The following is a 17,413-nucleotide window of genomic DNA, read 5'->3' on the forward strand; positions in this document are numbered from 1 at the left end:
CTCCTGCATTTCCAGTTCCTTGAGAATTTCTATGGAATTTACATGTTCTTGTATTGTTCCTTGAACAGGAAACTCATTTCTATGATGAAATATTTTTTTGGGCTATGTAGGAATGCAGTGTGTTTTCTACTTATTTGAATGTGATTCCAGACCTGGTTACCTGTTTGTCAAGAGTTGGCAATTGGGCAACATAAGAATGCAGTATGTTTTCTACTTATTTCAACACCTCCATATGAAATTTACCCACGCGAACATGAAAGGAAATTCCATTGATGAATAAGGTAATCTGCTAGCAGTGAAAATGATGAACTGATGGGAAAAAGTAATTATATTAATGTCCACAACGGACCAAAGTAGGTCAGCGGGATTCAAAAGCAGTTAGTAACAAGAACAAACATATTATAAGTAAATATTAGATGGTGCTTAAATGAAAAAGAACAAAAATATTATAAGTAAATATTATCCAAGTTGGGAAACAAAGTCATATATTACAAGAAGCTGGAAGTAAAAGCTGACTTTAATCTGTATAAGAATGTAGAGTAGTACAAGGAGCACGGACAACCTCATCAATCACCATGTGAGGTCCAATGGTGGGCCAAAAAGAGATCATATGCATAAACAGTAAATTAAGCGTAGGTTAACTGCTGATTAGGACAACTCACCATGTGTGACAAATCTATCGATTCATTTAATGTTGTTTATTACCTTGTTCCACAAGAATGTGTCCCCCTTGAAAAAGAAAGAGTTTCCGAGATAGGTGTTGTTGAAAGGAAATAAAAGAGCAAGGAAAGGAAAATTAATCCAAGAAAGTTTATGATGAAGTAATAGTTACCATGAGAAAAGCAAAGACCTTGGAGCATCACCCAAATGTAAAGGAGGAGGCACAAGAACTTTTGAAAGGGGAAAAGCAAAGAAAAACCCCTTGTGATATTATGAATGAGGCAATGCCTAAAAATGAGAGAGAGAGAGAGAGCAAGAAGCTCTTTACAATATTGTCATTAAGAAGAAATGAGAGAGGAGGCATCTCTTAAATAGAGATGAGGAGAGGAGTTACAAAGTAACTCCAAATCTATGAATGCCACCATTCATAAAATGTGTGTGCCATGTGTTCACATCCTCTTATGGAGGAAATCTAATATTCCTTAATAAAGGAAAATAAAAGAAATGACTTGTCCTCACACATGTACTAGAGGACAAATTACATGTAGGAATTCCAAAGGAATATCCTAAATTAAATAAAAATAAACCTAAGCTAAGTAAAGATTAAATATTCTAACACCCCCCCTTAAGCTTTACTTGGGGAGCTTACATCAAACCCTTCAATGGGTTGTAATCCAAGATTTTTACAATGAAATTGGAATTTTTCTTTACAAAGTGGCTTGGTCAAAATATCTGCAACTTGGTCTTCCCCCTTGCAATAGAGGAGTGAAACTTGCTTGTCTTCAATTTGTTCTCTAATAAAGTGGTGTTGGAGAGCAATGTGTTTTGTCCTTGCATGGAAAACTGGATTTTTAGCCAAGGCAATGGCACTTTGGTTGTCACAATACAATGGAGTTGGTTCATGTTGAGGTAGACCCAAATCTTCAAGTAATCTTCTAAGCCACAAGACTTCTTTGGAAGCATTAGTGCATCCTTTGTACTCAGCTTCAGTGGATCCAAGAGAGGTAGATTGTTGCTTTTTACTATTCCAAGAAATTGCTCCTGAACCAACAAAGAAACAATAACCACAAGTAGATTTCCCATCATTGGGATCTCCACCTAGATCGGAATCAGTAAAACCTTTTAAAGTAAAATCAGAATTTGCATCATAAAACAAACCTACATTAATTGTTCCTTTAATATATCTTAAAATTCTTTTAGCAACTTTAAAGTGTGTTTGTTGAGGTTTAGACATGAATCTTGAAACCAAACCAACACTATAAGCAATATCGGGCCTAGTAAGAGTTAAATAATTTAAACTTCCAACTAATTGTCTATACAAAGTAGCATCAACAAGAGGACTTTGCATATCAAGCATTAACTTAGTGCCTAATTCAATAGGAATTGAAACATGATGAGCATCATTCATTTTAAACTTATCTATGAGATCTTGAGCATGTTTACTTTGAGATAGGAAAATTCCTTTAGAGGTTTGCCAAATTTGCATTCCTAAGAAATAATGTAAAAGACCTAAATCAGTCATTTGAAATTTTTGATTAAGTTGAAACTTAATATCAGAAATCAAAGTATTGGAACTTGAAGTAAGAATCAAATCATCTACATACAAGATAATAATTATAATATCATCTTCACTATGTTTAATATACAAGTTAGGATCATTTTTACTTCTAATAAAGCCTTGAGAAAGAAAGAATTCATTAATCTTTGAATACCACTCCCTAGGAGATTGCTTTAATCCATAAATTGATTTCTTTAATTTACAAACTAAGTGTGCATTACCTTCTTTAATAAAACCAGGAGGTTGAGACATATAAATTTCCTCATGTAAATCACCATTAAGAAAAGCACTTTTAACATCCATTTGGTGAATAGGCCAATTCATTCTAGAAGCTAATGCAAGCACAAGTTTAATTGTAGGCATTTTAGCAACAGGAGCAAAAGTTTCATTATAATCTAAGCCTTCAATTTGAGAAAAACCTCTAGCAACTAATCTAGCTTTAAATTTAGTAACTTGATTATTAGCATTCAATTTAGTTTTATAAAGCCACTTGCAAGAAACAAGATTTTTGCCATGAGGCAAGGGAACTAAATCCCAAGTTTTGTTAGAAATTAGAGTATCATATTCTTCCTTCATTGCTTTTTGCCAATGTGGTTGATTTTTAGCTTGATCAAATGTTTTAGGATCATTAGAATTCATAATAGTAGTCATTAAAGCATAATTACAATAATTAACTCTCCTAGCTTGAAGTTTATCCATTCTAGCTAAGTATTCATCACTATCTTGAATTAAAGATTTAAACCATTTAGGTATTCTTTTAGAAGTAATGGATTCATCACTAGAAGAAGAGTCATGAGGAGTAGAGTTATTATTATCATCATCACTATCACTAGAAGGAATAGAAAGAGATGCATTAGGAGTAGGGTTAAGAGAAGGAGGTTGGTCCTCCACAAGCACAACTTTGGTTTGACCAAGTTCATCATCCTTCACTTTAGAACAATCATGAATGCCTTTTTCTGCAATACAAACATCTCTTGCAACTTTTACCTTGTTAGTAATAGGATTGTAAACTCTATAACCTTTAGTATTTTCATCATAACCAACAAAAATAAAAGGAGAAGATTTAGCATCTAATTTTTTTCTTTTCTCCTCAGGTTTGTGAACATAAGCTATGGAACCAAAAATTCTTAAATTCTGCAAATTAGGCTTTCTACCAGACCAAGCTTCTTCAGGAGTTTTATCCTTTAAGGCTTTGGTAGGTGTTCGATTAATTAAATATGTTGCACAAGCCATAGCTTCAGCCCAAAACTTGTAATCCATATTTTTAGCATGCAATAAACATCTAGCCATTTCAACAATTGTCCTATGCTTCCGTTCTGCCACACCATTTTGTTGTGGTGTATAAGGAACGGTAAGCTCATGTTTAATTCCAAAAGATTTTAAATAAGCATTAAATGCATTATTGACATATTCTCTTCCATTGTCAGTACGAAGAATCTTAATTTTAGAACCAGATTGCCTTTCTACAAACATATGAAATTCAGTAAAAACATCAAGCACTTGATCCTTACTATGAATGAAATATATCCATGTTCTTCTGGAAAAATCATCAACAAAGGTAAGTGCATACCTTGAACCTTGGATGGAGGGATTCTCCATGGGACCCAAGAGATCACTATGAACGAGGTGCAATTTAGTGTATGCCCTCCAAGATTGACCATGAGGAAAGGGTTCCCTATGCATCTTACCACTCATGCAACCATTGCAAACAATTTGAGAAGTAACAATAGTAGGCAATCCATCAACCATATTTGCTTTTTGCATTAGTGAAATATAATCAGAATTGAGATGGCCAAGTCTTTCATGCCATATAGTAAAATCAACAGTAGTAAGCAAAGAATACTTTGGAGGAGCAAATTCATAGAACTTGAATAAGTTATCACTATCCATTTTAGCAGTAGCAATAACATGATTAGTGTTTGGATCAATGATATAACATATGCCCCTATAAAAGTTAATCTTATAATCTTGACAAAGTTTAGGAACTGAAATCAAATTTGATTTTAATTCAGGAACATAAAGAACATCATGTAATTTCCCATTAGGAACATTCACATCACCAATAGCTTCAACTTTACAACTATGATTATTAGCTAATTGAATAGGAATATTAGAAGTATCGGGATGCAAAGATTCAAAACATTCTTTATGAGAAGTAACATGTTGAGATGCACCAGAATCAATAATCCACTCAAGTGGTTGAGAAACATTATAAGTACATGTAAATGCATGACGAGATGAATTACCATTATTATTATTACCCTTCTTATAATGAGGTTTATGTTGATTATTTTGATTATTTTGATTCATGGGCTTTTTACCATTTTGTTTCTTAAAACAATTATTAGTAATATGTCCATCTTTCCCACAATATGTGCAATGGGGTCTTGTTTGAGAATTATTCCTTTGATTATTGTGATTATTATTATGATTATTATTATGAGAATTATTATGATAGGATTTAGAATGAGATTGATAATTAGAAGATTTGTGATTGTTATGATGATTATTATTATGATTATGATTATGTTTATTATTATTGGATCTAAAAATATTATTATGATTTTGATTTTTAGACATAAAAGCATGTTCACTACTTTTAAGAGTACCAAATTGAATTAATTTAGCTTCCTCTTGACGCAATAAATTACGAAAAATATCATATGTTAATTGAGTAGCTAAGCTAGGAATAGCAAGTTGAGCATGAATATTCGTAATAAATTGTTGAAATTGACGAGGAAGACATTTTTTAAGAATAAGATGAATTAAACGTAAATCAGCAAGAGTAACTCCTAAACCAGTTAATTGACTATTAACAGAATCAAATTTTAATAAGAATTCATCCATAGTTTTAAAATCCGTATACCTTAGATCTTCAAGTTGATCTTGAAGTTGAATTTTTCGGGATTCATTTGAGCTATCATAAGTAGTTTTTAAAATTTTCCAAGCTTCATGCGCTTTTGTACAATTTCCAATTAAAACATACAAATCAGGAACCATTGAAATACCAATTAAACCAAGTGCTTCCTCATTTTGAGCCTTCCATCTATCTATGTCGGCTTGAGGAGCAGATGTAGCGGGTTCAAAAGTTTTATCAGTCGCAACATCCAAAAGATGCTTGAAACGAAAAATAAAAGAAATATGTGTTTTCCATGAATGATAATTAGAACTATTTAATTTAATTTCCGGAATTAATGTAGACATGATAGCAAGATAATGATTAAAAATAAAAATTGCCCTTTCTATTAAAAAAAACACCTGATTAAAGAACGAAAATTAACTTCCTTGATTGAATCAAATTTCAATAAAATTAAAAAATGTTTTTGTAAAAATATTAAAAAATATTATTTTAAAATAACAAATTTAAATTTAGATACTTAATTTTAATTGAACAAACTTTATATTAAAATTTTTTTAAAATCTTTATTTTCAAATAACTTTAAAATTTAAAAAAAATAAAGTAAATAAATTATATTTGCTTTAAAAAATTCTATGAATACAACTTAAGATTTAAAAAAAAATTAATTTTAATTATATGAAAAACTCGATAACTAATTTTTTGCGTTATTAATCTTTATATATAGATTTTTTTTTTTTTAAAAGAAATAACACAAGATTGATAAAATTTAATATCAAACTAAGCTTGATTTAAATAAAATAAGGTTTAAAAACCTTTTAAACTTGTCAGATGACAGATGACTGCAGAGACGTTTTTTTTTTTTAACTTGATATCTAAAATTATTGCGATACTCTGCAGAGGCGTTTTTAACAGGTTGAAGGGTTTGGAATAGCTATCGGATTGGGAAGGGGGAATGCTGCTTAATGTGTGCGTTTCTTGATTTTTATCCCCAGTTTTCTTGGTCTACAGCCCACCGTGGTAAATTTGCAGTCTACTTCAAACTTCTATCTAGCAGATCAAATGTTCGTATCTCGATTTATATAGGAACTCTCCTGTTCGCATGGGCACAACTGTTAACCTCGAGGGAAGAGTGATATGAGATCGAAATGGAACTTTAATATGATACTTGCGACAAGAAAATCAAGGACGAATGCAGCTTTGCCCTTTCGTTTTGGATTCACTTTGACTCTAACAGTGTCCTAGCGGGGCAATCTCTATCCAGCTCTTTTGTTTTCTGGTTATTTTTTTGCGTGTTACCGAGGTCTGCAGAGAGGGCAAATTTTGGTTGGGCAGAATGAAGGTTACAGTGAAAACTTTGAAGGGCAACCACTTCGATATTGAAGTGCAACCCACTGATGCGGTTGTAGATGTTAAAAGACAAATAGAGCTTGTAGATGTAAGGAAATAAAAGTTCTTATCCAACTGATCAGCAGTTACTGATGTCTGTTTATGTTGCAGGTTACAGAGACAAAGACAAAGATACAAGTTTAACAGATTTGTTGATCAAATAGCAATGCCACAGTAACTGGTTTTGGGCTCCCTTTACACCTAGGGATATTTGCAATACAGACTAAGGGATGGGTAACAAGAATGTATACAGAATATCTAATGCTTGAATGTATACAGAATATCTAATGTTTGATAGTTCAGGTGTAACAAGAATGAATACAGAATATACAGATTAGAGAGTCTGATCAAAAAAATATATTTTTACAGAAGACTCTGTTTTATGTGCTTATAATACCAACAGAACTGATGCTACAACATTTAACGGATTACCAGAAGTTCGAATAAATATATTTTCTTTTGTAATCTTCTTCTTCTTGTTTTTAAAGTATTGCAGAGGACAAATAAATAATCCTGAGGTTTGATATTGCAGAAGACCGTTGGGAGAATGGACAAGACTTCCTTTAAAGTGTTTTTTTTTTTAATCTTCTTTATTGTTTGAAGAATTTGAGACTAAGAAACCCAACTGACTTAGATATATAGATATTAAAGTTGAAGGAACTATGAAAAACAAAACAGATACTAACATACAAGAAGAACAAATTTAAGTTTAAATAAAGATTATCCTTTTTATTTATCAATAACACCTGCAAATAAAGATGTTAGGACTGAATGGCAGATTCAAACAAATTGAATCAGAATAGTTGTAAGCTAGAAAAAGAGTTAAAATCTGCAAGTGAATCAGAAATGAAATTTAATAATAAATTAGTTTTGGCGGCAAGCCGACCAAATAAATTAAGAAGACTAAGTTTGGCGGTAAACCTTCCAAACTAAATGAATATGAAATCTAAAGTATGCAGGAAAAGAAGTTAGCACCAGAGTTTTGGCGGCAAGCCTTCCAAAACTTTAAAAATAATTAAACTTAAACTAGAGAGAAGGAACTTTGGCGGCAAGCCTTCCAAAGCCCTTTTTTTTTTTAATAAAAACTAACTAGAATAGGAGATTAAACCTGCAGGCAAACTTGTTAACAAGTTTGAAAAAAAAGGTTAAAATTTGAAACCAAAACCTGCACAATAGAAAATATTAGTAACAGAACTTCTCCTCTCAAGAATGCCTCCAACAAGGTGAACTCCACTGAATGGTAACCTTCATCAATGTTAACTTAAAACAAGGATTAGAAACCTGCTCTGATACCATGAAAGGAAATAAAAGAGCAAGGAAAGGAAAATTAATCCAAGAAAGTTTATGATGAAGTAATAGTTACCATGAGAAAAGCAAAGACCTTGGAGCATCACCCAAATGTAAAGAAGGAGGCACAAGAACTTTTGAAAGGGGAAAAACAAAGAAAAACCCCTTGTGATATTATGAATGAGGCAATGCCTAAAAATGAGAGAGAGAGAGAGAGCAAGAAGCTCTTTACAATATTGTCATTAAGAAGAAATGAGAGAGGAGGCATCTCTTAAATAGAGATGAGGAGAGGAGTTACAAAGTAACTCCAAATCTATGAATGCCACCATTCATAAAATGTGTGTGCCATGTGTTCACATCCTCTTATGGAGGAAATCTAATATTCCTTAATAAAGGAAAATAAAAGAAATGACTTGTCCTCACACATGTACTAGTGGACAAATTACATGTAGGAATTCCAAAGGAATATCCTAAATTAAATAAAAATAAACCTAAGCTAAGTAAAGATTAAATATTCTAACAGTTGTCCCTAATTTTGTATTCATAAAATTAGGGAACCCCTTCGAATTTGTGTGCTTTTGTGTCTTTAGTGTTTTTATATGTATTGTGTGCTTTTGTTTATGTGTTGCTAAAACCCGATTTAAGAGGTTTTAAAGGGAAGTATGTTTTAATTAAATCATGAAGTCGAGTTTTTAAAACCCGACTACGTATTTCCTTTCGCTAAGTTTGTGTTCCTTAGCTGAAGTCGGATTCTAGAAACCCGACTACGTGTTTCTCCAAGGGCAGCGACTTCTTTTGTGGCATTCAATCAAGAATCTGATTCATAAGGGGATGGTGCCATGAATGCATACCAATGTGGGGGGGTTTTGCTTCTCCATTTGCTGTTTTAGCTCCTTGTTTTTGGCGCTTTTCCCTTGTATTCCGCCATGGTTTCCGCCATTTGTTGCATTCAACATTGAATGTTTAGCTTTCAACGCCTTATGGGAGTCTTCTACCTTGCCGATTTTTGTGACTTCAGGTTGAATGCCAAGTCTTTTTTTCTGGAACAAGGAATGTGATGTGGTGGCTTCATTATCTATTTATAGAGCATTCCGGGTCTTCTCTTGTTCATTTGTTTTTGTCTTGGACATTTGATCAAACAAGGTACGTATTTTCAGCTTTGCTTTGTTTCCTTTAGTTGTTTTTATTTGCTTTTAGTTTCTTTGTGTTCTTGTTTGATCAAGTTTGTAAATAATCTTGCTCTTGCTTTGATTTCGGGTTTCTAAAAGATCTTCCCAAGTTGTTTGGTTCTTTGAATGCAACTTGCAAATTTACATGTTTTTCCCTCTTGCAAATTTTTCATATTTACTTTTATTCGGGATTTTGAAACTTGATTACAAGCAACAGTGATAACATTGACCTTCCCCTTGGTAAAAAGAGTAAATATTCTTTTTACAAAGTTACAATGTTGAGTGTTCAACTCATTCACTTAATTTTGGGTTTTATAAATCTGATTGCAAGTAAGAGTTTTTCCTCTTTCCAAGTTGCCAAGCTGAAAATATCCCTTCCCATACCTGTACATGGTCATCCAAGTTTGCCATCATTGGTCAAAATCATTCTTTCCATCATTTCCCTCGTGTCAAAATTCCTATTCATACCATTGTATTCGTTCGTCACACCTTTATTCATTTTTCCCATTCTAAGTCTACTTGCAATCGGAATTTTAAAACCCAATTGCAGTTATGTCTTCACAAGAGTTTTTCCCATTTTCATACTTGCAGTATACCTTTCAAGATCCGAACTTGGTCAAAAGCCATGCCTTTAAAGCCTCTTGTTTATTCATCACTCCTTCGAGAGCTTTAGGACCAGGGTTTGAATTTTTCCCATTTGAAGAAGATAATATGGCTTCTTTTATAGATCGTGATGTTGCTTTGACACTTCTGGATTTTCATCATAGCGTTACAAATTCCTATTCAATGACCGATTTGCCGGCAAGATGAAGTACAAGTACAACAAATACCAAAATGAGATTTCTCCTTCTCAAGTTTCTTCTTCATTGGAGGAGATTAAGGATACAAAAATTGGACATGTGGATATGTTAGATTTCCTTAAAAGGGTCGAAAAACCTAAGGATCACAATATGCAGCGTTTGTTGGACAGTCATATTCATCTTGCTTCCTCTTTCCCGGTGGCTGCCCTAGAGTCGGAATTTGTTCTTGCTTGTGCCACTCATTTTGATTGAGAAGCCATAACTATCAGAGATGATTATGGAGAAGTTGTTATCCGCCTAGACGTTGAAACCATTGAGAAGATTTTCAAAGTACCTACAACTCCTGTTTATGTGGAAATCTCAAAAAAAAGTGCGACAGAGTACTTTGTACTAAGGGAGAAGGAATGCAAGCGTCATATTAATAAATGGATTCATGAACCCCAGACTTGTCTCACTCGGTGGGCTAAGTCGTTTCGCTGTGACTTCAAGGGAGAGATTGGTGACACACTTACTCTCTTAAGCAGGATCATGGGTTTGGAGCATTCCAATAGCTTCGAACCATGGATGTATCAATTCATTGTCCTCATTAGGCAATCCCAACACATCTTTTGGGGTGAGATTGTTAGTGATGCTTTGTGTGAATTGCTTGCCAAAGTTCCTACCACTTTGTCCTTCTACATGAATTCATACCTGGTATATATAGCAGCATCACTCCGACATTTCCCTGGTCTTTCTACCAAGGGTGATTGCTTGCTTGTGCCTGTGTGGGAATATTATGATCAACTGCCTTTGAGACCCAACAGGGTTCATTACAGAAGAGTCCAAGACGCTTTCTTTGGTCACTACATGTGTTTATTTGATAAAACACCGAAGAATAGAAGAGTGTCAGATGCTACATGGGAAAGAGTGAATGAATACGGCTGTTTATTCCTTCAGTTCCCAACTTTTACCTATATGAGAGTTGGATGCTACAACGGGCAGCCATATATGCTTCCAAGATATCCAACCGACAAGATCATCCTTATGGAGTTGGGAAGACAAATCATGACAGTTCATTCACAACAATCAATTCGACGTAAAGTTGGAATGGGGATATCATCAAGTAACCCATTACAGATTGGTCGATATTCCCTCATGACGTCTACAAAAGCTAAAGCCATGGAGATTGAGATGCAAGAAATCAAGCTCAAAAGATTCAAAGCAAGGAAAGATTTTGATTACCAGAGCATGAAAGAAAGGATTAAAAGATCTTTCACACATGTGCATCGCATAGAGGACATCTGGGTTGGTCTTCGCATAGAAGAGGAAATTCGTAGGATGGATTATTGTAGGTTTACACTTGAGCAAATTGTTGACTTGAACTTGACAAACTTTCCTGAAGGAATGGTTGATAATGGGAACATACTTGATTCCGAGTATGTTGAAAAGAGAGTTCATGAAGAACCACTTCCATCAATTCAATGGTCACAAAAAGAATGTACCTCCATTCTGGATAGATTCCAACCTGTTTTGGCTGACACCAATGCTTGGCTCAAAAGTAATAATGATAGACTTATCAAAATCAAGATTGGCAAAGATGATGATTCTACAAGGCCTATTGGACGTATATCTGAAATCAAAGTTGATAACATGGAAGGTGCATCATCTTCTGCTACACGAATTAAGTTAAGAGTCAGTAGAGCAATGGTGATTCCCCTTGAAGAAGTAATAGTGAAAGGAAAAGAGAAACCTCAACTTCATATTCAAGCTATTGATTCTGAAGATCCAAAAAAAGATTAGGAACAAGATGATGCTCCTAAATCCACAACTTCGGAGTCACCTCATGAAGTTCCTTCTTAGACTTCTTTGGATGTGCCCATGTCTCCTTTTGACACTGATGTGGATTCTTTTTCCACCGTTCACATTGCTCTTGTCCCATTAAGTGTGTCTACTCAGAATGTTATTCCAATTTCAGCATCAAAACCATCTCTTGATCATCCTCATAAAGACTTGTCAAACATTTTTTATGAGAATCCTGCATATGTTTCTTTGCCCAACTTGTCATTGGCAGAAATTGATACTACCGCTACAAATTTTGAGAAGTTCATGATGGAATCCTCACATCCTTTGCTTGCTGAGCAGGCAATGATTGTTGTTCAAACGGAAACTTCTCCGAGGTTAACAACTTTAGTCCATATGGAGCCTGTTTCTTTACCACCTCCAGCTATTTCTGAGACAAATTCGATGGATTTACCTCCATGGTTAAGCTCCTTCACTCCTAAGAGAAAGAAGCAGGAAATTTCTCCTGACATCTTTGATTTTCAGCAGCTTAAAAAGTCTAAACCCAAGGTTGCTAAAAGAGCTAAAACGGTTTCAAGAGTGATAGTAGACAACGACAAAATGAAAGTTGCAGAAATTGTTGAACCAATTGTGGACAAGCCACATGAAGAAATGCAAGCTTCAGATTACAGAATCACGAAGGTGGAACCTAGTAAGCAAACACATGCAGTTGTCATGCATGATGCTCAACACTCAGTAACTTCATTGGTGCAACGATATGATGAACTTCTAGCGAAGAAAGACAAGCTGAAAGAGGAAAATTTGCAGCTTATCTCAGTGATCCAAAAGATCACTAAATCTTCAAAGGAAGGACCCAATCCTTCAACTTCTTTTGTTTCAGAAGAATCAGTCAGGGAAATTGAACGAGCTTCTCAAAAAGTGCGAGCAATTGATTCTTGGGTAGATCAGATTTCTGATCAATGTGCCCAAGTGTTGAAAGAAACATTCCAAGTAATGGTCAAACTGGAAATAACCAAGGTAAAATTGAACCAGACTTTTGAGGCTTTCAAACAAAATCTAAAAAAGAATGAGAGCAACTTAAGAGTTTGGCATAGGTTGCCACAAGAAAAGATGGATGTTCTACAAGAAAATGGCATTATTCCTACCAGAATCATGTATATAGAATTTGGATAACTTCTAGAGAATAAATCCTTTGTTCTAAAAGAACTCATTCAAGAAATTGATGACGCCTCAAAATTGCGCATGGAAATGGTGCAAGATGTTGTTTCTCGTTTTGAGAAACTCTCTTGTAAGATTGTAAGTCAAGATGAGGAGCTGTTGTCTGAAGAAGTTCTTTCTGATTTGAGAAGAAAGATTCACCAGGAATGAGAAGTTGAACGGTTTTCAGTTACATCAATTCAAGATTTGGTGAAATATCAAACCTTTCTGGAAGAAATTCAAGCTGTTCTGGAGAAGCATAGACTTTCAATTCTCAGTTGCTGTGATGTTGTTATCAAAACAATTGTTGTTGCGAAGAATACCCATGAGCCGAATTCTGATGAGCTGTAAGGAATCATCCAGAAATTTGAAGAATACATGGCCAAACATGCTGCTGCATAAGTGTCTTTGACACTTGATTTTTATTTCAGAATTGTTAAATTGTAGTTTTCTTTTCGTCAAGTTTACATGTAAAAATAATTTTGTAATTGCAAGTAGATTCGTCACTTGCGCTTTTGTAATTACAAGTCAATTTAGAATAGGACTTGTAACTTTGAATAAGTCTTAGTTAGTTGTTGAATAGGTCCAAGTTAGTTGGAATCCTCCCTTCTTTTTCTCAAGGCTCTTCTCCTATAAATACTTGAGGAGGCCTATTGTATTATCTATCTTTTTGGCAAGCAAGAAAACTCTCTAGAATTTTAGACTTTGAGTTGAAGCCATACTTTGTGTCCTTTGTGTTCTTGTGTCATATTGGAGCATTTCTTTGTACTTATTTGAGGTTGTGGAAGATTGTTAAGAAGAGCTTTACCAAAGATATCTGTAGACTTTGTGCTGCAAATACTAAAGGTGGAGTCAATTTAGTTTGTTGTTAAAATCTGAGAAAAGTTACAAGACTTTGTGCTTGTAGTGATTCCCATACCACGTAGTTAAAATTACATCATAATAGTAGACTTTGTGTTGCTATTTACTGTACGTTGTTATTATTGCTGAACGTTGTTGTTGTTGCACCGTACTTTCGGACTTTGTGTTGTTATATGCTATAGATTGTCCTTATTACATTATTTTGAGAAGGGTAGATAGGAATTTAGAAATTCAAGACTTTGTGCTTGATTGTTGTTTTCCCATCCCAGAGGAAGTGACGGAAGTCTTTGTGCTTTCGGGAAACTTCATTTCTTCTCTCTTGGTTTCATTTAAATTTGTTGCTGTTATTACTTCATACTTGTTACTTCTTTTCTGTGAAGAGGAAATAGCATAATCTTTTTTGAAAAAAAGAGAAAAGGTTGTTGTCCCATCCATTTTAGATTAAATTAGTATTAAAAAAGGGGGAGCCTTCCCTAAATTAGGAGAGTATCATACTCACACACTGTGTCTGAAACCACAATTTTGTGCATTTCCCAGGTGTACAAAATTTTCAACCAACAATTGGGACGTTCCCGAGATGTGGGGACATTTGGGGAACGACCCTCCACCACCACCAAGTTTCCTTCGTCGTGTGCGAGACGTTTCCTCACCATGGGGGCGTTTCTTAGAAGTTTCTTGCATCAAAAATGCCAAGGGGATTTGGGGATATCCCCGAGACTCCCAGACGTCCCTTGACACCCCGGGAGATGTAATTAGGACTCCCATGGCAAAAAGTAATGTTTCTTAGTATTTTTTTTAAAGAAAAAAGGTCACTTTGAAGGCCTAACCCTAACCCTAAGTCAAGCCAACGTAGATTGATGATGATGCTACACAAACAAGGCTGGTTGGTATTGGTATAGATGAGCTTGAGCATGTGGGGTCCAGCAGTTTGAGTGATGAGGAGATTGACGAGGAGCTTGGGGATGATTAGACTCTAGAGTCTAGATTATTAGCCATTGACTCATGAATCATGAGTCATTAGTATTACAGATTACTATCTAGATTCTAGTGTTTTTTTTTTTTTTTGAAGTTTGAAGTTTGAACATTGTTGATAACTTGAGTGTAATTCTGAATATGATAATGAAATCATATATTTTTAAAATTCTTGTTCCAATGTCAATATTTTATTATTTTGATTCTCACTATTAAAATTTAAAAACTGCTTTTAGTTCAATGCATTCATTGCAATGTGTTTAAACTTTAAACTTTACATATTCCTTAAGCTTATATAATTATACATCTATATCTTTTTAAAACTAATTTTTCAAGTACTATATGTATTATATATTTCAGCGCTGCTCGCCCGCTGCCCCCCCACCGTCCTCCTGCCGTTCCTAAACTTAGGCCCCAAGTACTCCAGTCCCCAAGATGCATCGCTGGGTCCCCCATCCCTGTGTCAGGAAACTCAGAAACTCAGTGGAACATTGGTTTATTATCATCTTGTTAATCGGTTTATCTATAGGCATGCACGGACTCAAAAAATTTAAATTTTTAATCTATTCAACAATGATCAACATTATGGCTACTGCCTATTCATGTGTTTCTCCATTTCATTACCATCTACTGTAGTTTTCTAATGTAATTATTGACTTTGACACGTGATTATATAAAGCAGGCACCATGTCAACTACTTGACAAGGTTATTTTGCTACCCAGCAATTGGTGGAATGAATATTTACGAGAAACAAGATGACTCAGTCCGATGTTACATATTTAACAGACTGCAATGGGTTTCTCATTGTAAACAGCCATTTCTGCCCTTGTTTTAATGCTTTGTTTTCGTTTTTTTTATTATCTTTAGAAGTATATACAGCATTTAATATTAAATATTATAAATATAACTATTTGATTTTATTAATTATTATTTTCTGTAAAAATCTATTTATAAATTTTAAAATATACATCCATTTCTTATATACAATCCTTGTAAACCTCATTTTCCATTGCATTGTCGTTGTCATCATGTTTCATGTTTCTCATTTCTGGTAACATGCATCTTTTTTCATTTCAGGAAGTCCGTGTGAGATTTGCTGGTTTTGGGGCAGAGGAAGACGAATGGGTCAATGTGAGAAAGGCTGTCCGCCAGCGATCTATTCCATGTGAAGCATCTGACTGTGTTTCTATTAGGCCAGGAGACACTGTACTTTGTTTTCGGGTATCTCTTTATTCCAGTTCATCCATTCTTCTGCTTCACTTTGTTCTGACTTAAATATCTATGTACTTTTATATTATAGGATTGTTAATAATTATCTTTCTATACTCTCAGGAAGGAATAGAGCAAGCAATCTACTTTGATGCTTGTGTCATTGATGTCCAGAGAAAGCGGCATGATGTGAGGGGTTGTCGTTGCAGATTTTTAATTCGGTATGACCATGATAAAATAGAGGTACATAGCAATTGTGTATTGGAAAGAATGCAAGACTTAAAAAGTATGATTATTTATGTTTTTACTGCAAAAACGTTTTTAAATGTTGAATTTCTATTTCAATTTGCAGGAAAGGGTGCCCTTGCGAAGAGTTTATCGGCGACCAGAAGTTTGAGTTAAACTGTTGCAATGCAAAAGTCGAAGTCAATTATTGTATGCTTTTGAGAAAATACATTTGGAGTAAGTTGGTGATATTATGTGTTCTGTATCGTCTACCATATAATTGTGAAAGTGGGGTTTTTTCTAGAAACTTGCATGAAGTATCATCCAGGATTTGTCAATATCCAGGCACATTATTGTGCACTTGTACGAACAAAAATATAAATGAGTTTCATGGACAATTTCAGGTTTTAAAATGTTTAACACCCCTCTTTTAATGCATTCTCAAGAAGCCAATGATTAGATCTTCTTTTCAAAAAGCAAGCAAGCTATGTGTTATTGTCTTCTGTCAGCAGTTAACTGAAAGGATATTTTCATTTTATTCTACTGACACCTCTATTTTTGTCAAATTATGAAGCAACCACAAAGTGGTTGTCATCCCCTTAAATGTGCTTCGCGAATCTGATAGTGAGGTATGGTAACTGCAGTATAACTTCTTCAGATTGAAGAAACTAGAATACATTTAGTGGGATCATTTGAAAGTAAATTTATATTAATAGTCTTAAAAATTACTTATGATGATGATTTTATCTATTTGTTCATAGAATTCTCAAACATGGCCCTTACCAAATTAAATCAATGCCCCCAAACTAGTCACCCTCATTTTATATAAGGTTTTGTTCTTCCCACTTCTCTTGGTATTCTGGGTTCTTACCAAATTCTCCTCCACTTAGACTTGGTGATCATAAATTCTCGTGCCCACTTCATCTCTGGTGATTAATTTGTCTGGCTGATCAGATATTATGTCAAAACTCACCTTAAGGTTATGGGCATGTCTTGTAAAGTGGGATTCATGGATAAATACATTCAAAGTTTATTCATTTATGAAGGAAAAATTTGTGCACTTTTCAGCCAGCATGTACCCCCAGAATCACCTATGGACCTTCTAATGGCATGAAACATACACAAAATTCATAATCAGCAATGGATGCTGACTTCTAACGTGTTTTAAATTACCCTACGGGAAGCCTTCATAGCAGTATAAATATGCTTGATCTTGGATATGGCTGCAATTTTAATAGCTATATTTCCAATTCTCGATGACATCATATTGCTTTCGGTATCATTCCCACTCTGATTTCTATAGGAATTTGTAACTTCTTCCTGATGATATCTGTTTCTTGACTCTGGCTTTCTGTTGTCAGAGACTCTCTGAGTCTTGCACTGCAATTTTGTATATACATACATCCATCCATACATCCATACATACATACATACATATACCCTTTTTTG

General features: G+C 34.4%; 1 protein-coding gene across 3 annotated transcripts in view; it reads left to right on the forward strand.

Moving 5' to 3' along the window:
* LOC131070721 (protein SAWADEE HOMEODOMAIN HOMOLOG 2) overlaps positions 1 to 16,384 on the forward strand; it is a 44,645-nt gene extending 28,261 nt beyond the window's left edge. For all 3 annotated transcript variants that reach the window (XM_058006329.2, XM_058006331.2, XM_058006330.2), the window contains 3 exons: positions 15,608 to 15,751; positions 15,863 to 15,982; positions 16,092 to 16,384. In XM_058006329.2, the coding sequence (XP_057862312.1) occupies positions 15,608 to 15,751; positions 15,863 to 15,982; positions 16,092 to 16,136 (309 nt within the window). In that variant the 3' untranslated portion in view covers positions 16,137 to 16,384. The remainder of the gene's footprint in view (positions 1 to 15,607; positions 15,752 to 15,862; positions 15,983 to 16,091) is intronic.
* Positions 16,385 to 17,413: the final 1,029 nt, after the last annotated feature.

The sequence above is a fragment of the Cryptomeria japonica genome, chromosome 6 (genome assembly GCF_030272615.1).
Source record: "Cryptomeria japonica chromosome 6, Sugi_1.0, whole genome shotgun sequence".
Classification (NCBI taxonomy): Eukaryota; Viridiplantae; Streptophyta; class Pinopsida; order Cupressales; family Cupressaceae; genus Cryptomeria; species Cryptomeria japonica.